The sequence below is a fragment of the Plutella xylostella genome, chromosome 21 (genome assembly GCF_932276165.1).
Source record: "Plutella xylostella chromosome 21, ilPluXylo3.1, whole genome shotgun sequence".
Classification (NCBI taxonomy): domain Eukaryota; kingdom Metazoa; phylum Arthropoda; class Insecta; order Lepidoptera; family Plutellidae; genus Plutella; species Plutella xylostella.
In genome coordinates, this window is record NC_064001.1 from 2,325,415 (window position 1) to 2,347,499 (window position 22,085).

General features: G+C 41.3%; 1 protein-coding gene across 6 annotated transcripts in view; it reads right to left on the minus strand.

The window, feature by feature from the left end:
- Positions 1-21,903, minus strand: part of LOC105388054 (ras GTPase-activating protein 1) — a 31,731-nt gene extending 9,828 nt beyond the window's left edge. Inside the window, exons 1-19 of one of the 6 annotated variants that reach the window (XM_048628445.1) lie at positions 21,835-21,903; positions 21,395-21,635; positions 20,843-20,956; positions 19,822-19,894; positions 19,335-19,488; positions 18,255-18,379; positions 16,903-17,058; positions 16,100-16,240; positions 15,776-15,821; positions 15,301-15,594; positions 14,826-14,996; positions 12,599-12,701; positions 12,338-12,410; positions 12,035-12,107; positions 10,817-10,935; positions 9,987-10,117; positions 8,620-8,789; positions 7,197-7,325; positions 3,856-3,985 (exon numbers count right to left, since the gene is read on the minus strand). In XM_048628445.1, the coding sequence (XP_048484402.1) occupies positions 3,856-3,985; positions 7,197-7,325; positions 8,620-8,789; positions 9,987-10,117; positions 10,817-10,935; positions 12,035-12,107; positions 12,338-12,410; positions 12,599-12,701; positions 14,826-14,996; positions 15,301-15,594; positions 15,776-15,821; positions 16,100-16,240; positions 16,903-17,058; positions 18,255-18,379; positions 19,335-19,488; positions 19,822-19,894; positions 20,843-20,956; positions 21,395-21,551 (2,359 nt within the window). In that variant the 5' untranslated portion in view covers positions 21,552-21,635; positions 21,835-21,903. Of the gene's footprint in view, positions 1-3,439; positions 3,570-3,855; positions 3,986-7,196; positions 7,326-8,619; positions 8,790-9,986; positions 10,118-10,816; positions 10,936-12,034; positions 12,108-12,337; positions 12,411-12,598; positions 12,702-14,825; positions 14,997-15,300; positions 15,595-15,775; positions 15,822-16,099; positions 16,241-16,902; positions 17,059-18,254; positions 18,380-18,801; positions 18,918-19,228; positions 19,261-19,334; positions 19,489-19,821; positions 19,895-20,842; positions 20,957-21,394 lie in introns of those variants that run through there. The other 5 variants (XM_048628444.1, XM_048628442.1, XM_048628443.1 and 2 more) reach the window with 5 other exon arrangements.
- Between the last annotated feature and the right edge of the window lie 182 nt (positions 21,904-22,085).

A 22,085-nucleotide genomic window follows, 5' to 3' on the forward strand; every position in this document is an offset into this window, starting at 1 on the left:
TGCCATATTAATGCTCAAAGCATTCCAAAACATTATAACGAACTGCTTAACACTTTCTCATCGGGCATAGCCCATGCTGTTTTGGTTTCTGAAAGTTGGCTACAACCCACTCTTTCTTCACATGCGTACTGTCTCCCTGGATATGTCCTAGTCCGCAATGATCGCGTGGGTAGATCGGGTGGAGGAGTAGCCATTTACTTAAAAAGCAATATTCCATTCTCAATTGTAGCCCAGTCTCCCTCGTCCAGTAATGCTCCCGCCGAATATTTATTTCTCGAACTGAATCTGGGGGTCAAGGTTTTACTTGGGGTGTCCTATTGTGCTCCAAGTAATAACTATTTTCCGTCTATAGAGTCCGTCCTTGAAAATATAACCTCCAACTACACACATCACATAGTCATGGGTGATTTTAATACCGACTTGCTTGTCCCTAACTCTCGCTCCCGAAAATTGCAATCCATCGTCGATTCAGTCAATCTCAAAATTTTACCACTTTCCGCCACTCATCACTCTTCTACGACTGACACCTTAATCGACCTCATTGTTACTTCTGATGATTCTCTCGTAGCTCGCCACGGACAACACCTCGCTCCTGGTTTCTCTAATCATGACCTCATTTTCTGCTCCTATCGATTACGCATTCCAAAACCAAAGCCAGTGGTACTCCTTCAACGTAACTTTTCTAAGCTAGATGCTGAGAGGCTTAGATCCGATGCCACAAAAATACAGTGGAGTGACATGCAGGACTTGCCAGATGTCGATGACAAAGTTGCTTTTCTATGCAGCAATGTCATAAAGCTGTTTGACACTCATGCTCCTGTACGTCCTGTGAAACTGAAGCATCGACCAACGCCTTGGATTACTGACACTATCCGGAAGTTCATGGTCAGGAGGGACAGGGCATTTCGTAGGTACAAAAAATCACGTACTGAGGAAAACTGGTCTGCCTGTAAGGCAGCCAGAAATCGGTGTAATCAGATGTGTAGGAACGCCAAACGCCAATATATCACAGAGCAACTTGAACTATCTTCTCCTGCAGGCATTTGGAAATTCCTAAGGTCTCTTGGCGTGGGTAAGCCACCTAAACAAGATGATAAAATTCCTTTTGATCTTAACTCTCTCAACAAACACTTCACATCCTCCTCTACTCTTGACTCTTTCACAAAACAATTCACTCTAAATCAAATTGATAATATACCCACGCCAGATATAGACTCCTTTAATTTCGCACCAGCATCAGCGGAGGAGATTAGGAAAATTATTCTGTCCCTCAAATCGAAGGCGGTAGGCCATGATAATATAGGACGCATTATGGTGATCAATCTTCTCGACATCCTTCTCCCTGCCATCACCCATATCATCAACCATTCCCTTACCTCTGGACATTTCCCTGATCTCTGGCGTAAGGCCTATGTTATTCCTCTTCCTAAAATATCAAATCCCTCATCTCTCAACCATTACCGCCCCATCTCAATATTACCCTTCCTGTCCAAGGTCCTCGAGTCGATTGTTCACCGCCAGCTTACCGCGTTTCTGTCAAATGGTGGTCTTCTAAATCCATACCAGTCTGGTTTTCGGGCTGGGCACAGCACTACGACTGCCTTGCTGAAAGTCACTGAGGACATTAGGTGTGGTATGGAGAACAAAATGATTACCGTGCTTGTCCTCATTGATTTTAGCAATGCGTTTAACGCTGTGGACCATGACCTACTATTAGCCGTTTTGGAAAAATCCAAGATCTCCCTCCCTGCTGTCAGCTGGTTTTCTTCCTATCTTCGGGGTCGTCAGCAGGCGATCCGAAGCTGCTCGGTATTATCTGACTGGTCCGATTTGTCTGCTGGCGTTCCTCAGGGCGGTATCCTGTCTCCTTTACTTTTCTCTATGTTTATTCATTTAGTCTCCTCTAATCTTCTCTGTTCCTACCATCTGTACGCTGATGATCTGCAGCTTTACAGTCAGGGCCATCCTGATGACTTAGATTTGATCATCAACCAACTTAATGAAGACCTAACACGTATTCTTGAGTGGTCAAAAAGCTTTGGTATTTTGGTAAACCCTACGAAATGTCAAGCAATCATCGTCGGCAGCTCTCAATTAATGTCTAACCATGATCTTACTTCGGTGCCATTGGTGTTCGACGGATGCAGTATTCCATTTTCATCCACGGTCAAAGATCTTGGATTGATCATCGACGATCATCTGAGTTGGGTGCCACAGATTGACAATGTGTCGCGTCGGATCTATGCCTCTATGCATTCCCTTATACGCCTCAAAAACTTTCTGCCTTTCAAGACAAAACTTTCTCTGGCAACCTCTCTTCTCTTGCCCATTCTTGACTATGCTGATGTGTGCTATTTGGATGTGACTGAGGCTTTGCTTAACAAACTGGAACGCTTGCAGAATACCTGTATACGATTCATTTTCGGTCTCCGAAAATATGATCACGTGTCCAGTTATCGTGCCAAGTTAAAGTGGCTTCCTATTCGAGATAGGAGGAATGTACGCATTCTCTGCCTTCTTTTTTCAGTCCTCTTTGAACCTAATTCCCCTTCTTACCTTAAATCTATGTTCAACTTCCTATCAGATACTCATAGCAAACACCTCCGCTCCTCCCATAATCTTTTGTTGTCCTTACCACTACATCATTCAGGTTTTATGCTTAATTCCTTCTCCGTTACAGCTGTCCGACTGTGGAATGATCTCCCCGAGTCTATCAGGAAGGCTCCCAGTCGAGCAGTATTTAAATCACTGGTTCGGGCTCATTATCTCAGCAGGATAGGATAGAAGACAGTTAATTTTTTCATGCACCTCAGTTGTTGTGTGTTTATATAATAATAATATTATAGTATGTATATTTATATTAGGTATTTATGTATTGTATATATTTTATAGGTATAGGTTTATATATTATCTATTAGTATATTGTATAAGTATAAATTTTTGTAGGATATTATATTTAAGTAGTACATATTTAGTTTTCTTCGCTGAAATTGTCTTTAATAAGTTCTTTTTTTTTTGCACTCCCATACAATTTACTCCCTGTACCTCCTGTAGGTTGACTGGTAGAAAATGCTTTTAGCATTAAGTCCACCTAATTGTACATAATTACTTTTGTATATTGTGCAATGAAGAATAAATAAATAAATAAATAAATATGACGCACAGTCCAATAAACCAGGGTTCTAGGCATGCGGAGTTGCGTCCCACGGCCTACCCCTCTCTGGCAGCAGTGCTGTGCGAAGGGTGCCTGATGTGTCACCACAGGGTTATCTGTAGTAACTCTAGGTATAGTACAATACCTGATACGATTCTGGTTCTGACGTATGTTTATCAAAGTGTGCAAACACTACAGTATAGTACCTGACACTACACGGGTGCGGACGAAGCGCTCGTTGGGCCACTTGGCGACGCTATCTGTGGTGACTCTATAGTACAATACCTGACACTACACGGGTGCGGGCGAAGCGCTCGTTGGGCCACTTGGCGACGGCGGCGCGCTGCAGACAGGCGCACCGGTAGCGCACGGGCCGCGGACACGCCTCCGGGGACGTGAAGATTGACAGCGTTATCTGTGGTGACTCTACAGGGTGTTGCAAAAAGGGTATACTAAGCCGAAACCTACATGTGCAGCATGTTATATCTAAGCCCGAAACTGAAATCAGAATTTGAAAATTCGCGAAAAAAAAATTTCATTTTCCATAGAAAGTTTGTTGGTCACGTGACTTTTACTAAGGAAAAATTTTTTTTTCGCGAATTTCCAAATTCTGGTTTCAGTTTCGGGCTTAGATATAACATGCTGCACATGAAGGTTTCGGCTTGTATACCAATTTTGCAACACCCTGTATAGTACAATACCTGACACTACACGGGTGCGGACGAAGCGCTCGTTGGGCCACTTGGCGACGGCGGCGCGCTGCAGACAGCCGCACAGGTAGCGCACGGGCCGCGGACACGCCTCCGGGGACGTGAAGATTGAGAGGGTTATCTGGGGGGAATGAAAAGTTCATCTGTTTAAAAGGTTTCCATCGCGGAAAGATAGAATTGCGAGGAAAACTGGACATAAAAATTCTAGGTGTCTGCATTGTAGATATTCCAAAACGGCAATATGGCATGCGAAATATTTCCAGAGTAAAAACATACGGACAAAAGTCGCTTGCTAGTCACCGCTGGCTATCCTGGGGATTACAGTCATGTTTCTATACATTCTGTTTTTTTCCAGATGCCTCTATTATTTATGTGATAGACTGTATACAGACACAGGGTGTCCACTCAGAATCCTCCAAAAAATTCCCTGACTTTTCCCTGACTTTCCCTGACCATTTCAGAAATTTTCCCTGACCAGAGATCAAAATAAACAAAAGTTTGATTTGAAAGTTTTTAGTGAAGTAAAATATTAAGCCGAAAGAGACGAGAGTGATTCGGGCAGATCATTTTGAACAACATGAAATCCTAAAAAAAAAAAGATTTTCCACACAAACTTTGCTAGACAGGTGAAGTTGCGTGTTTTGAAACTATACAAGGCCAGAACGCACCCATAGTGTACTAGCACTGTATAGTTTCAAGTGAAAAAAATTAATATTTTACTTGAAAATATACACGATTTGTGCGTACTAATCGCGTATGCTTTCAAGTTGGGATTTACTGAATCGTACTTGAAAATATACATTGCTATTACGCATATTGCTTGATTGGCGTACTTGTGGCATATAATTTATACCTACATGCTGATTCTAATTTACATAACTATTTCGGTAAATGTAAATGACTACACTTGTTCTGCCTGTCATACCTATAAAATGATAATAAATGAAGATGAACAAGCTCTAATTTGATTGATAAATTGATATTTATAGCAATCATACTTGCAAGTAAGCATACCTACTAATATCTTATTATTTAAATGAATTAAGAGTAATACCTACAACACTCCTGAACGGATAAGACTAGCTTAATGACGCCGTCGGCAATATTAAAGTGCATTTAACAGCGCATCAAAATATTATTATAACCAACTAAAATAGTAAATTTTGATCAAATTTTAAATTTAATGGTTTAAAAAAATTAGGGTCATTTGGTGTTGACTTTTTGCTACTTGGACTTATTCATTGCTCGTGAGTGTAGTAGGTATTACACTATAGACCTATTATAGACATATTTTTCATCAAGTTTTGAATTCACCGTAATTGTCTTTTATTAATTGTTCTACACCCTCTCATGAGATATTTTTTACTATTAACAACAGTTCTACAGTTTAATATCAATTTAGGTACTTTTTAACTTACGGTGTAAACAAAAAACACGTTACGAAATTAATGCCTAGTGCGGAATGATGATGCAATGTTTAGAAAGCAATAGACTTATTACTATTTCGCATGAAAGAAAGAGAGAGCAACAATTCAAAAGGGCTACCTGGTAACTAATCACGTATAGTTTCAAGTGCTCGCATTGCCGCTTGGCACTTGAAAATATACACGATTAGTACGCAGTGGTAACTGCTGCAGTATATTTTCAAGCCATAATTTTGGCCCAACTTACTTGAAAATATACGCGATTAGTGCGTAATGGCCTTGTATACTTTCAAGTAAATCATGGCACCATTTTAATTTGAAAATATACGCGAGCAGTCCCAACCTCTGCGTTCTGGCCTTGTATAGTTTCAAAACACGCGGTGAAGTTATATAAGAAAAAAACGCGAGTTTCAAAAACACGTAAAACAAAAGTTGTTTAGAGTGATCACCTGAGTCACTCTATTCTATGTACATTGTACATCTACCACTATTGCAACATTATGTATAGAAAGCAATGATAAATAAGTACCTACTTAATTTTTTTGTACAACAAAGTTATAATACCTACTTTTATTTTGCCATAACGTGTAATTCTTTTTTGTATTTGCAAAATTGAGAATAGGTATATATAAATATATACCTATTTCTCATACAAGGCTACTCATCAACTATTTATGATTAGTAGTAACATTATTTACTTAACTGATATTTTATTTAGCTTAGTTTAGTTTCGTGTTTCCAGGTAGGTTAGTATGTTTGCATACATAGGAATCATTTTTGTACTCTGTTACCAATTAGTGAAAACTATTAATTGGCTTTCAACTGTTTATTTTTAGTGTAAAACTGTTAAATTTTAGCTGTAAGTTTTCCATAAAATAAATTACCAAAAATAAAATAAAATATTTTTTCTATTTTCAAAATGTCATTTTAATTTTGAAAAACGACATTTAAAGTATGGAAACTCAAGCTGGATACACTGATTATTATTGCAAAAGAATTTAGTTAGACCTAGTTAATTTTATTTAAGCACACTTATTGATGGTAGGATTAGTACAGGGTGCTTTGAAGAAATACGCCTCCTCATATTATTTTTTTCAAATGAGAGTTTGGAATCAGGTAGATAAAATAAACTTTTTAATTTGTGTATAAAACTTGTACTAGCACCTTGTAAAGTAATGTTAGGTTACTTTAGTTACTTTCAAACCCGAAATAACTCGAGTAAAGCGTGTTAAGCTTTGTAAAAACCAAAATCAAATATTTTCGTATGGGCGCGACGCTTTAAAAAAATCATTAGGTGCCGCGTGGAGGAAGCATGCGCTCCTGCTGCCGTGGCAAATTATGAGAATTGATGAGTGAAATGAGCGCCGATACAGCGCGTCTGCACCAACACGTTATGTAGGGACTTATTTTTCATCACGAACTCTTAAAACAAAAGTTGTTCAGAATGGCAAGCTGAGTCAAACTTTTTTGAAAAAAAATTAATTAAGGGAACATAATTTTACTATTTAACAAACTATGAACTGAGTCTGGAATCTGGCTTACGAGATTTTATTTTATGATTTACGTCTTTTACGTTTAAAATAGAAGAAGAAAAATAATAATCAGTAAAGGAAAGAACTACAATTTTGCAAAAATATATGCTTTACTAGTCATTTTTCCCTGACTTTCCAGGTGGCCTATCAATTTCCCTGACTTTCCATGACCACCTTGAGCTTCCCTGACTTTTCCCTGACTATCCCTGACTTTCCAGAAAGTGGACACCCTGAGACATTAGTCGGCCGTCAGTGTTAGGGATTGATGATATTCTAATATACCGGATAACACGCAAAAGAACCGTACATGTTAACAGAAAATTCAGGATTCACCGCTTCAATAATCACCAAACAACAGCAAGAACACATAACCCACCTGATCCAATATCATCAATAGAAACTCTGCATTATTGCAGGCGTCTTCGGGCGAGTCCATCTTGGTCGGGTTGAGCTCCGCCGACTGCTTCGCGTCTATTAGCTTCTGCACCGTTTCCGCTATCGCCGCCTGAGGAAAGCAAAGTTAATAATATAGGGACCAAAATATGTTGAGGTTACCCAGCGCTTCTTCTATTTCTGTGTACTGTCAGGAAAATGTATAGTGCGAAAATCGCGGTCGTATGTAATAGATTGTAGTGAAAACGGTGTAATACTACTTATCTTACCTACCTACTTCACACCTACTGTGTTATCAAAATAATGGTGTTACAACCAGTGGCGGCTGGTGCCTCAGATACCCGGTGGTGCACTTTATGGGTTTAGTAATTTTTTGGAGAAAAATAGATTAACTATTTCAATTAGAAGTAAAAAAATTATAAGTATATTTTACCTTATTTATTGACGCGAAATAGCTTCTTCGCCGAAACGAAAACAACACACGGAAAGCAAAATAAAGCATTTAGTCTCTCACATCCACATAACCATTTCTTTTTATTGAACATTTCACTTTTGAAAATTCAGGTAGGTACTTATAAGTTTCATTTTTTGTTTTGCACTAAAGGCCGAGGCGGCCCAGCAGATTTAATGTCCAGTCTATTTTGCAATGTCCTATTGCTTTTTATGAAGGCAATAATATTGTATTTTGCACTCATTTTCACTCACACACACAAACGCGAAATCTTTCCTACTTTCTTAGTTAATAGGTAATTAGCAAATTAATTACGTATTCGCGCGCGAAAGGTGAAACTGACAATGTAAATTGAAATGACAAGTAGGTCACGCCACCGGTCAAGGCCACCGCCCGCGCCGTCATTCCCGTGTCGTCATTCGTATTATTTCGGCAATTTCCGGTCGCGTGCGGCGCACGATTTTATCCTAGAACTGCATACAGTTTGTACTGAGCATCTTCCGTCTCACGCGCCGGGCGATTTCCATCCTGTTTCATACTACATGTAGGAGCTCGCTCCGTGCGACAATCCGAGCGCACGGGGCCGCTTTTGTTCAAGCAAAAATAAGATCTAATTCTTTCGCAGTAGAAATCAAAATAGGCCAGCTCGATTTAATTTAACTCGTAACGATAATCAGATTTATGTAATTTCTGTATAGGGTAGGTATTACGGTTGTTATATTGGTATTTTTTGTGAAGTTTTTTTTTACACGTATGACGTACCTAGTATGGTATAGAAAGAAGGAAGGTACATATTTAGAAGGTTTTTAAATGGTAGTGCGTTGCACGGGCGCACTTGAGGTGCAGCCGCCACTGGTTACAACGGAAGCAGACTTCAAACTCTTCTAAGTTGCGGGCCACCATCCGATTCCCGTTTACTGTGTGTTTCTATCAGTTATATAAATATGAACCTTACCTGTAGGAAGGGCTTGCAGTGCGCGTGCATGAACTGGTCCAGCACCGCAGTGGCCAATGACGCGGCTCGGAACATGGCTCTGGGGTCCGTCTCTCGGTTCACCTCCGCTTGTAGTAATTCACGAGAGAGTTCCGCGCCACGACCACACTCTGTGAACGCGTGGAGAAGCGCTGTGGGGGGAGAATGATGGGGTTAGATTGGGGTATAAGGAAGAGATACGTGTTGCACAGTAGTATTCAATTCAAAGATGAGGACTGAGCACTATAGATAGCATATTCTAATGCTTTGTAGTGTAGAAATTGAAATATAAAGGCTAATCGCCTGTATCTGTATTCTGTACTCTTCATCATCACGACCTATCACGTCCCCACTGCTGGGGCACGGGTCTCCTTCCAATGAAGGAAGGGTTTTAGGCCTAGTCCACCACGCTAGCCTAGTGCGGGTTGGTGGACCCTTAGTTAACCTACACTACACTGACCGGTGGCGGCGGGCTGGCGGTCGGCGCGGCACAGCTCGGCCAGCGCGCGCACGGCCGGCAGCCCCGGCTCCAGCAGCAGCTGCCTACACTGGCTACATGGCTACACAGGCCACACGGCTACACTGACCGGTGGCGGCGGGCTGGCGGTCGGCGCGGCACAGCTCGGCCAGCGCGCGCACGGCCGGCAGCCCCGGCTCCAGCAGCAGCTGCCTACACTGGCTACATGGCTACACTGGCCACACGGCTACACTGACCGGTGGCGGCGGGCTGGCGGTCGGCGCGGCACAGCTCGGCCAGCGCGCGCACGGCCGGCAGCCCCGGCTCCAGCAGCAGCTGCCTACACTGGCTACATGGCTACACTGGCCACACGGCTACACTGACCGGTGGCGGCGGGCTGGCGGTCGGCGCGGCACAGCTCGGCCAGCGCGCGCACGGCCGGCAGCCCCGGCTCCAGCAGCAGCTGCCTACACTGGCTACATGGCTACACTGGCCACACGGCTACACTGACCGGTGGCGGCGGGCTGGCGGTCGGCGCGGCACAGCTCGGCCAGCGCGCGCACGGCCGGCAGCCCCGGCTCCAGCAGCAGCTGCCTACACTGGCTACATGGCTACACTGGCCACACGGCTACACTGACCGGTGGCGGCGGGCTGGCGGTCGGCGCGGCACAGCTCGGCCAGCGCGCGCACGGCCGGCAGCCCCGGCTCCAGCAGCAGCTGCCTACACTGGCTACATGGCTACACTGGCCACACGGCTACACTGACCGGTGGCGGCGGGCTGGCGGTCGGCGCGGCACAGCTCGGCCAGCGCGCGCACGGCCGGCAGCCCCGGCTCCAGCAGCAGCTGCCTACACTGGCTACATGGCTACACTGGCCACACGGCTACACTGACCGGTGGCGGCGGGCTGGCGGTCGGCGCGGCACAGCTCGGCCAGCGCGCGCACGGCCGGCAGCCCCGGCTCCAGCAGCAGCTGCCGCAGCGGGCTGTACTCCTCGCGCGGCATCACTAGCTCGTGCATGAAGCTGGGGGGAAAAATTGGAGGTTAAAAAAGAAGTTCAGGGATCGAAGTGTAAGGAGGCACACGTTAATAGTTTGGCGCCAGAATGTGTCTTTATTGAAACACATAACAGAATTTATATACATTAAGTACAAAACGTGCTTAATTACTAGCAAAATGTATCATTTCGAGGTCACCAAATTTATATTTTGCCGTAGGAAAACTATTTACTATTTACAAAAATTAGATCTTATCACCAATTTTTACCATTGATATCTGAACAGTCTCGTGACTAAGTGTTGATAGGTGATCCCTTAAATTCTTCCACCAAAAACATTCATTTAACTTCAACTAAACTTAAAGCGCAAGTAGCTCAAATAGCCATATTTAACCTCCGTAATGTTAAACTAATTATTATTATCATTATATAGAACTGACCATGTTCATGGTTCATGTTTTGAAACACAATTTTAACCTAACGTCTGTTAAACTCACCGGATCCTCAGTCGGAGCGACCCCCACTCGCCGATGGGCGTCATGCCAGCTAGCGGGTACCACTCCTTATTACATTAGAATAAGGGTAGTTTTTGTTTGTATTAGATGTCTTTCCCCGTGGAATGTGATATAGTTGATCTATTAAATTGGTCTACAACCAACATTTAAATTCGACTAAACTTCAGGCGTAAATAGACTTGTCACAACATAACCTAACGTCTAAACTAACCGGATCCTCAGTCGGAGCGACCCCCACTCGCCGATGGGCGTCATGCCGGCCAGAGGGTACCACTCCTCCACTTCCTCCCCGTTGGCTAGCGTCGACAGCTCTATCGTCAGTTCTGCTACCTGGAATAGAAAACAATGATTTAAATACATCATTTATTATAGACTCACATAAGGATAGGATCATACGAGTTTTTTTTAAGTTTTTTTAATGTGTACATTAAAGTGACCAGAAAAGCTAAAGATCGCATCCAGTGGCGTCCTTTCGAGAGGGGTTCCGCTCATCTGGCATAATCTTTATTGAGCAAAACTCATTTCGCATAACTCGTATGGTCTAAACTTTTTTGGCCGAACCATCACTTTGCCAAGATTTATGTGGCATAAGGCTCGTTTCGTCTAAAACCCTTTAGGCACAATCTTTAAACACCTAAGTTTCGTTTGCTCAAATTTATGTTCGTCTATAACATATGTATAATCTTGTTTCTCCTAATGTTATCTTAATAAATAATATATTAAGTATGTAGTAAATGTACAAATTGTGGTATTTTTCTCCTACATCCCGAAAATCACGATATTGTATGATCAAAAAATCGAAAGTTAACGACCAATATAATTATTACAAACCCCATGAGATCGAAACCTAAAAATAGGTGCGACGACGAGCAAAGCAAGGAGGAGCGTGTTAGGTGCACATGTTCATCAAAACCAAAGCGGAGCGCAGCGAAGCGGAGCGGAGCGTTTTCCAAACAGCGGAAACAATACAAGGCACCAGTTTGCGCTATGTAGGGAGACGCTCCGTCAAAGTTAAAGCCAAACGAATATTATTACTTTGTTTAAACCTATGCCATAGCATTATTAGGCTATTCAAGATTTGGCCATACCATTATTAGGCTAAACAATGTTATGCGAAATAACTTTTTACTAAACGAGATTTATGCCATACGATTTTCGGCGTAACGAGACTTTGACCAAACGTTACTATGCAATACGAGATTAGGCAAAAAAATCTTATGCCAAAAAAGGTAGAACCTTTCGAGAGGCCTATGTCCAGCAGTGGACTGCTATAGGCTGATGATGATTATGTAATCAAAAATAAAGTGGCTATGTCACCCCTGAAGGGGATATTTTGTTGTTTAATTCGTAATAATATAGTGAGCCTAGTAGTCATTGATGATTGGAATAATGGGGAAGCTTTTAATCTGTATGTAACAGTCAATCTTACCTCAGATTCCTTTCCCCTTTTCCCCGCGTTTTGTACAGTTATGGTGAACGATGTCACATCTGGAGGCACGTCACTGGAAAAACATAAAATAAATCAGTATTAAAGTAGGACAGGAATAATATTTAAAATAAATCAATGGGGAATCTCCAAGGAAAATGCAAGTAAAAACGGTTCGGTACTCAGCCGGTTTTATTTCTCGTCTCTTTTTTATGCCAGAATCATGTCAACGTGCCCAATAGTTTGCCACTGTCTTTACCGCTGATAGCTATTTAGAAAGAGAAAGGGTAAAAGTAGAATACTCACTCGAACACGAACAGTTCGTCCCAGTGCGGGTCGGGCGCGGGCTTCGCGCGAGTCCGGGCCACGGGTGCGGCCCCTGTACAGAAAAAAAATATTCAAATAACTAATTATACCTAATATTTAATTATATTCCGCTACCGTACCGCTAAAATAACGATTGAAAGGTATCTACTATTACCATACTATACTTTTTCACCCAAACAACAGATGGAAAAACCTAATCCAATAGTATAAAGTTCAAACACACTACAACTAAACACATACCCAGTGCGAGTCTCAGCGCAGGTCTCGGCGCCAGTCGCGCCGGCAGCCGGTGCGCGGTCATACAGCGCACGCGCAGCACTCGCAGCCAGCGCACGCGCGCCGTCTGGAACGAATGTTAAATGTGTTAAAATAGATTCTGAATGTGGTTTGGGATAAGTGTAATAAGCGTCAACATGGATATAGGTATATTGAGTATTGAGGTATTATGGCGTTGGTTCGACAGCATAGTCAGCGACTGCTGCGGTCTGTTCAATCTGGATTTTAATGCCGAATAAATTAACCATAGCATTTTTATATATTACGAGGGCGATACCGAAATGATCGGGAATAGAAAAAAGTACAAAGATATCATAATATTATTTACTTTTATTGTTTTTCAAAGTAGTCTCCGTGACATTCAATGCACTTTTTCATTCGATTAAACCAATCATTGAAACAGTAATTCCAGTCTGAAGTGGATACTGTCAAAACAGCTGATTTGTAAGCTTCGACCGCCTCTTCTGGGCCGCTAAACCGTTGACCACGTAGCATATCTTTAATTCTTGGGAATGTAAAATAATCATTGGGGCTCAGATCAGGGCTATACGGACGATGGTCCATCAACTCCACGTTTTCCATATTTAAAAACGTTCTTGTTTTGCGAGCGGTATGAGAGCTTGCATTATCGTGGTGAAGGATTATACGACGATTCGGGTTAGTTTAACGAAGTTCTCTTACGACTTCCGGCAAACAAACTGTTGTGTACCAATCAGCAGTAACCGTCCTTTGTTCTTATAATGGAATCGTAGCCACATGGCCAGTTTTCGATACAAACGAAGCGACCATTTTTTTCGACACGCTGCGTGAGCGAATAACTTTTGTTGGCTTGACCTCACCTTCGAAGACCCAAACTGCCGATTGATGTTTTCTTTCGGGCTCATATGAATAAATCCACGATTCATCACCAGAGACGATATTGTAGACAGCATTTGAACTGCCTCCATTGAACCGTTGCAGAGCAGATCGACACCAATTAACACGAGCCGACTTTTGTTCCTCGGTCAAACGGTGGGGCACCCAGCGCGAAACTAACTTCTTGACACCCAGTTCTTCATGTAAAATGGTTTGAATGGCTGTCATACCAATGCTGAGAGAAGCCCGAATCTGCTCGTATGTCACATGTCTATCTTCTTTTATTAACTGGCGTACAGCATCGATGTTATCTTGTGTTACCGCTGTTTTTGGCCGACCAGTAGAAGGGACTGTGGTAAGAGAGGAACGTCCACGGCGAAACTCAGAATACCAACGATATATAGTCGTTTTACTTGGTGCTTCAAGTTTATAAATAGAAACAAGCTCGGCGAGACATTGTTCTTGAGATAAACCTCGACGAAAGTTGTGAAAAATTATTGCACGGAAATGTTCCCGCGTAAGCTCCATTTTTTACACCGACTTGTCAAATTCAAATGGTCAATACTCTTTTATTTTTTACTTTTTTTAAAATTCGAAAATGGAATTATGTTTGAAAAAACACTACATTTGATACACCAAAAAGGTTTCACTCTAATTTATTCCTAAGTATTCTATTCCCGATCTTTTCGGTGTAGCCCTCGTATAATACAGATGAGCAAATAGTTCACATGAAAATCCGACAAACGCAAAGGAGTGTAACCAGTGAGAAACTCACGAAGCTATATTTTATGTGTTGCCACAAGATCGATAGTTTCTATAATGTGTCCAGCAGGGACGATAGTTGGATGATGATTTAATATGCTACCCTATGAGCCGCTATGTATATTATAAATCTTTGTTCTTTTTCTTTAAATTATTTTTTACCATTATGTCGTTATGATATTCATGAGGCTTTTATAAATTTCAAAACTTATCATCTAATATAATCAAGTGATACTAGCTCACATAATATATTTATTGTCAACACTTCATGTAACCTGACTGGACTAAAAACATATTTCCTCCTATAGTACAGGCTAGACCTAGTTTAGGTGGAATAAAAATTGTATCCAACATATTCTAACCATTACACGTACCTACTTTACTTAAGTTAAGTAAATTATGTTAATAACGCAGTATAAGGTAAATGTAAACTAACATAATTATGTGTAATATGTGTTGCATGTGTTTTTTAAATAAATAAATTTTGAATTTTGAATTTTTTGAATGTCTGTGTGCGTGAACAGACAGCACTTTTGAGCACACTCAACTTTACAACTCCTCAAACAAGACTCACCTTCCCATGTTGCCGTGTGAACTGAGACACACACAAAGGCCGCAACGCTTCAAGCCACGCCTTCTCATCCGCCGCACTATTGGCCGCTAAGTGAGTGTGAGTGGAGAGGCAGGGTAGAGCTCTCTCGACTAGTTGGAAGCAGAATTCGCGGTCCCATAGAGATTCGTGGACCTGTAAGGGAGAATATTTATTGTGATCATACAGTTTGCTAATTCGGTTGTAAAATATACGTGACTAAATTTTGTGATGATGGTAGATGAGAATGTGTATATTCATGAAAGCGATCATATTCGGCACAAATGTTAGACCTAATTACTGTATGTTTTTTATACGAGATGTTTTTATAACAAAATGTATGGACCAAATATAAAAACGTATATTCCCAGCAGTATCACTTGCCAGAGACTGTTTAGAGACAAACTAAAGAAATTATAAGAAGCAAAACAAACAAAAAAACATGCCAAAATGAACTAACCTGATACAAATAAGCGCACGACAGATCAATCAACCCCTTCGGCTTGGTCCTTTTCGGCGAATCGTAGAAGTACAAATGCGTATCCGTCCCTTCTTGCAACAACACAAAGTATAACGCTTTCCACTTCTTGGTCGTCTTATCTGACTTCTTATTGAGATATCCCTGGTGTTTTATCCCCTTCATCTTCTTCAGGCCTATTTGGTCTCGGCATTCGCGGAGAGTGGCGTAGATCTTTTCTGCGGCGGCGCCGGTTGCGTTCTGTTGCGGCTCGATTTGATGGCCTTCTGCGTGTAACTGGAATGATATGAATATACTCGTTAAATGAATACCTATTTGGAATTATTTATAACTATAGTACGCAGTACGTACATTTCTTATAGAAATTGCCTTATGATCAGTGCTTTGAGTATAAAAAATGTTAATTTGGTCATTTGGAACACGTATAATGTACTGTAATAAAGCAATCTGAACTCACCGGTTGCCCCAACGTGTGCCCCTCCACAATCTGCTCCTTCCTGTATCTAAAGAAAAAAATACACGCTTATTTTATCGGATTTGCCTTTCATACTAAAGGTCACAAACAATAGCACTATGCTGAGCTTGAACCTCTGTCGGGACCAAGTGATCTTATCAATAAATTATTAATATTTTAAAATGTGAAAGACTGTGAGTGTTTTTCAACATATTTCTATGAAAAAAGGTATGTAATAGTAATAGTAAACTCCACCATTGGATGATGATTATCCCGGCGTCTTTTTAAGGCCAGACTAGCTCATTAAAGATAAATTACAATAGTGACCTATTAATAACCGCGTCAAGACACTCGAACGTGCGGCCGCCCATCAGGTACCGGACGCCCTTCTTCTCGATGCGGAAGCGCTGGATCTGGTTGTTGATGTGGAAGAACAGCGAGTAGTCGCCGGGGGAGTTGTCTGACGGCCTGTGGGGGTAAGGAATAGTTTAAATTTTAGGTGTTATTCTATAACTAGGCCAGGGCCAAGAGAAAGGAAATTCGTGGGCTTAGCTCAAATTGCTAACTGCCGACAGAGAAGCGAGTAACGTGAAAGAGGATTTGACACCCTCTTGAGAGCGTTAAGTATTTACGGACTTTATCTACACTGCCCTTTTCTTCAACTATATTGATTGTTACATTTTTGCCACTTTACATTTTTAGCTGAAACTTATTTATTTTATGGCTTTTTCGTAATATTCTACAGGTTGTTACAAAAGTGCTAAGTATAGTAAGCCGAAAAGGTTTGTTCAGAGACTTTTCGGAATTAGCGAAAATTATTTTCAACTTCTTGTAGTAAAAAAGTCACGTGCCCAAAAGTTTCCTATGCATGAAGCAAAGCTCACCTGACGAGAAAGCTCCGGGGCCAGCCTTCACCAACATGTCGACGGCCTCGCTCTTGTTGCAGTTGGGGTGGAACCACGGGAACACGGTGTTGGGGTGATGATGATGCGCCCCGGGCAAGGTATGTAGTTGTGTGACACATATTGTGCGGACTACTTCGACCGTTTTCCCAACTGTTATCCGGCTCGAAGGACCAAATACACATATAGTTTAGTTTCAGTAAGTACATGAGGCATGTGGAGACTCACCTGACGAGGAAGCTCCCCGGCCCTGCCTTCACCAGCATGTCAACCGCCTCGCTCTTGCTGCAGTTGGGGTGGAACCACGGGAACACGGTGTTGGGGTCGATGGCCGCGTCCAGGTCTTCCACTAGCTCGCGGAATATCATGCCTTGTTCGCCGGTGCTGGTGGAATTATAGCAGGAATTTAATGGTAAGCAGGTTGACTGGTAGAGAATTCTTTTAGCATTCCATCTGATAGTACATCTAATCTTTGTGAAAACTATAAATAATACAGTAAAGGCTTTAAAAATATTCAAGTCGCATTGATATATTTTGGGGTAGATGAGTTCTCGAGTGGAAAGAACTGGCAAATGTAGCATGGGACGCCCTCCGGTCCGCTGACCTTAGACATGTAGCAGGTAGAGGTTGAATGAGGAAGGCAGGTCACAGTTGTGTGTGCATTAGTTGTCGATTATGATGATAAAATTTAGGTTCTGTTACGATATCAATTCCTAGAATACCTAACTAGATTAACATTTACAATCTTTGATGTTTACAATACCTAATATACGAACAGTGACAATAGATTCTGATTCATCATTAATTTAGTAATTTTTTGCAGTCAACAAACTTTAAATGCAATAAAATTACAATTTGTAACTGACTTGCCCATCAAATGTGTTAATAGGAAATGTTCAAGGTAAATTAACCCCAATTAACATGAATATGATACAATTAGCGTACTCAATGCTACAAGTGTAATGTCAATGTCAACGGTATGTACATAAAATTACGAATTAAGATTAGTAAGTACAAAAATAGATGTAAGTTTTGCATTTTGTTAATGATTTGACCATGAAAGACATAATTTACTATCTATTATGTAGATATAGTACACGGTCCGTTACCTAATGCATTTAGGAACCAAGCTTTATGAACAATAGCAGGAAGACGCAATTATTATATGCATACTATCGTATTTGTTAGACCTTGGACGATTTAGCTCAAAATTCTTATGAGTATTTTTTCCGAAATGTACACGTAGGTAATAATTGAGGTATAATGACACGACCAGGGCAGGTAGAGCAGTTGGTGGTATAGTGAGGTACTAGTGGTTAGGTGAGGAAGTCTGAGGAAAACCTGTGTTAAGGTGTTAGCTGATGATGACAGTTTCGATAGACAGTGGCATCTGTGCACTCTTAATAACATGAAACTATTGCCTCCACCAGAGTAACACAGTAAGACGGAGTGCCTCCACACACTCTCCGTATTTGCCTAACCTCGGTTAAAGTCACCACTGACCTGATTTAAAATATACACAAAGACAGCATTAAATCTAATCTTCCTACCCCTACAAGAGGCCATAGACATAGACTCACCGGTGCGCGGTGACCCACAGCCAGCCGTCGCCCATGTCGTTGTGCACGAAGAAGATGTCCCCCTTCTGGAACGTGAGCTCGTCCGTGTCCGGCATCTTGGTGTACGGTAGGATGGCCACCACTCGCTGTTGACAGGAGAAATGTTTTCAGAAATGCTGAATGGGTATACAGTGAGGTAGATAGAGGTCTTATTTAAAGCGCTAAGAGTGAATAAATATGTATTTTAGGGCCATGCTTTTACTAGCATTTTTTTGGCTAGGGTCTACAGATACCGTGGTACGTATTTGTATCATCAATCCAAACGCAACATTTCGCGTTTACGGCGACGAATTCCCGGTACCTAATACGATGAGAAGACACCAGTTTTTGGTAAGATCGTCGGCTGCGATTTCTTAAATTCTTTTCAAATTAGTTACCTTATTTCTAATGTGGAACCTTCACCGAAATCCCAGCTCCTTTCACTGCCCGCTAAAGGCTTTAAATCGGTTACTTACCAACAATCAGCTTCCACGTTTGTGAATACAGGCTGATGATGATGATGATGTACCTTCTTATCGTTGACGGGCCCGGGCGGCGCGACGGGCTCGAGCAGGCGCTCCCGCTTCAGCAGGTCCGAGCAGTGGCTGTAGAACGACACCAGCTATCTAGTAGTCTCCGCACGCCGCTGTCATCCTGGTAGTTAGTGTGAATACGGGCTGATGATGATGATGTACCTTCTTGTCGTTGACGGACTCGGGCGGCGCGACGGGCGTTTTCTTTAGTTCTCTTTCGAATTACCTAATATCTAATGTAGTCCTTCAGGATACCGGATACCAGCTGAGCGACTTAAAATGGGTAGAAAAGTCCAACCTTTCTACACTGATTCATTTGCAGCGGCAGCAATTCGAACTGCCGCTGTAGATGTAATAGTCTCCGCACACCACTTTTATCCTGGTAGTTAGTGTGATTACGGGCTGATGATGATGACGATGTACCTTCTTATCGTTGACGGGCTCGGGCGGCGCGACGGGCTATGTAGTAGTCTCCGCACACCGCTGTTATCCTGGTAGCTAGTGTGAATACGGGCTGATGATAATGTACCTTCTTGTCGTTGACGGGCTCGGGCGGCGCGACGGGCTCGAGCAGGCGCTCCCGCTTCAGCAGGTCCGAGCAGTGGCTGTAGAACGACACCAGCTCCGGCAGCGAGTCGAACTGCCGCCCGCCGATGTAGTAGTCTCCGCACACCGCTGTTATTCTGGTAGTAGGAGGAAAAAAGATGAGAATGGTGATAAAAATTACTGGAGTTTTTTAACACTGTTTTAACTAAATAATAGGTTATTCTACTTATTCTTCTGGACAAACTAGCAAAGTTGGTCAACTGACATTGTACCACTGCGTTAGGACACGGGAAAGGGTGTAAGGTGCATGATCATGGGATATTTCAAAAGTAGCATTGTCAGCAGAAAAAGAGTCACATTGTGATCTGAACAACTTAATAAATTAAACAGTTGCTGGGCACTTCAGTTTTGTTTGTTAAAATGTGTTTGAAAGATTTATTTGTCAATTCTATTTTATCTGTAACACTAACCTGAAGTGGTTTATGCCAGTGCGGCCCAAGTAGCTCAGCACATAGGAGCCAGGCTTCCTGTCACTCTCTCTCACTGTAATAAACAATAATTATATAAAATACCTAATTATAATTATTATAAATATTATTATGTCTAGTAACATCTGGTAGCAAGTGGATAGAGAAAGCCCAAGATCGTAATGAGTGGCATAGACTGAAGGAGGCCTACACCTTGTAGGTTGGAAATGGCTAAGACGAAGAAGACCTAATAATAAAATCATTTTAATGTAATCAAGCAGTTCCTACTATGAAAAATCTGATTGTCTAATATACTATCTATACCTAATTCGAAACTGGGTCAACAAAAAAATGTTTACTGTAGGAAAGGCATACCTATGAACTACATTTTTATAATTATTCAGAATAAGAAATAGTCTCCAAGTTAGTTTTCCTGAAAGTTCCATATTCTTACTGCCCTATCCATCATTACAAATCTTAATTAAATTATGGGAATCTTCTCGTTAGAGAAGTATTTATGTTCCTTGATGTGAATGTAGCCTCATACCATCTAATTACATTCCCAGCATCACTTAATGAAAGTGACAAGATGTAAATGGTATGTTGGGATGCTAAACACAATGTGGGAAAAACTCTGCATTGTTCTTAGTTCCACCTTGTTATTATGTATTGTTTAAACATAAAAGTGAAAACTTTGTGTTGAGTGCCTATTACATACAGTGTTTATTACTTCCTATTTATTTCTAGAATCTGTTTTTGTAAATTTATCTAATAAGAAATAAAAATCTTGATCTTGATAATTAAACATGGACTAGCTATACCAATGGTTTACATAGCTTTACACACAATAACACATGCACACACAAATATGACATATCTATATTAATAATAACATTAAGTTCATGTTTTTATTGTAACAAATTAACCGAATCACTATACCTAGTTTAATATATTTCAATGAAAATCTTTAGCAATGAAACAAAAAAAATTTGAAGAAGTACAGACATTTTATGGATACAATTACCTAAATAGCTGCCCAGCTTGCTGGCAGCCCACAGCCGCTCCTCTGAAGTGTAGCGGTCAAGGCGGCCATGGTACCACTCTGTCTCTGGAGGAGCCAGCATGGCTTGACGGTCTCCTGAGGTTGGAGTTAACACAGTGGAATTATTCTTAGTAGTTAATTACAGAGAAGCTTTCAGTGGAACTCATTGGAAACTTTTGGTTTAAGTATATATTTTTTTCTAATATTTCAAGTACACAAAATTAACCAGCTGGTCTATAGACTTGTTATGTTATGATCATAATTTATTTTAATGATATGAAGGGCATAAATTTACAAACATAAACAAACACAGATAGATGGGCTATTAACTTGCTGATAAGACAATCAAACATTTGTTATACTACTCAATTAGGCAAGTGTATGTTTATTTATTTTAGATACACCTATGTCCAGCAATGAACAATTATGTGCTGTTTATTTTGTTCACAGTAAGTTTCATTGACACAAAAATATAAGTTAGTTCAACTTAGTGCAGATTAAATTTACTCTTGTTATGAGTATTGTGGAATTTACCATTAGTGCTGGGTCCGTCTGCTTCATCCAGCTCGAGGTCCGCGGCCAGCTCGGCCAGGTCCCCGCCCCCATCCTCTGACTCCGTGGAGGGCGAACCCAACTTATCCTTCACAGGGGGTCCGATCGGCGCCCCCATCACCCGAATCAAGTCTGCCATCTTCGAGCCGCAACACACAACACCGACTAATGCTTATCGTACGCGAAACGCACCAATGACTCATGCATTCTTCGCGGATCAAGCCTAAAAGCCGAAATTTTAAATGAAAATAAAACAGAAGTGTTTACAAAAGAGTGGCTCTTTTGTTTCTGTTACGTGTTACGAAAGTATAACTGAATTGTTTAGCACACCTTTAAGACGAGACAGGCGCTTAGATTCTTTTTATCACAATAAGTAATGGTTTATTGGAAATATTCAAGATAAAAATTTAAAATAAAATTACGATCTATCGCTCAATACGCCCGTCGAAACAACTTTGACACAGTGTTGCCAGTGGCAGATAGTCAAATATAACATGAATCAGATCAAAAAGTAACATTTTCCCGAGAAAAGTAACATTACCTTTTTAAATATGGAAACCGACAAAATACTTGTTATGGCAGTTTATTATACAAAAAGTAAAATTATTTTCCTGTCCTATTCGATAAAATTTAAAAAATCAAAAAACATACAGTCATTGTCAGTCAAAACTTA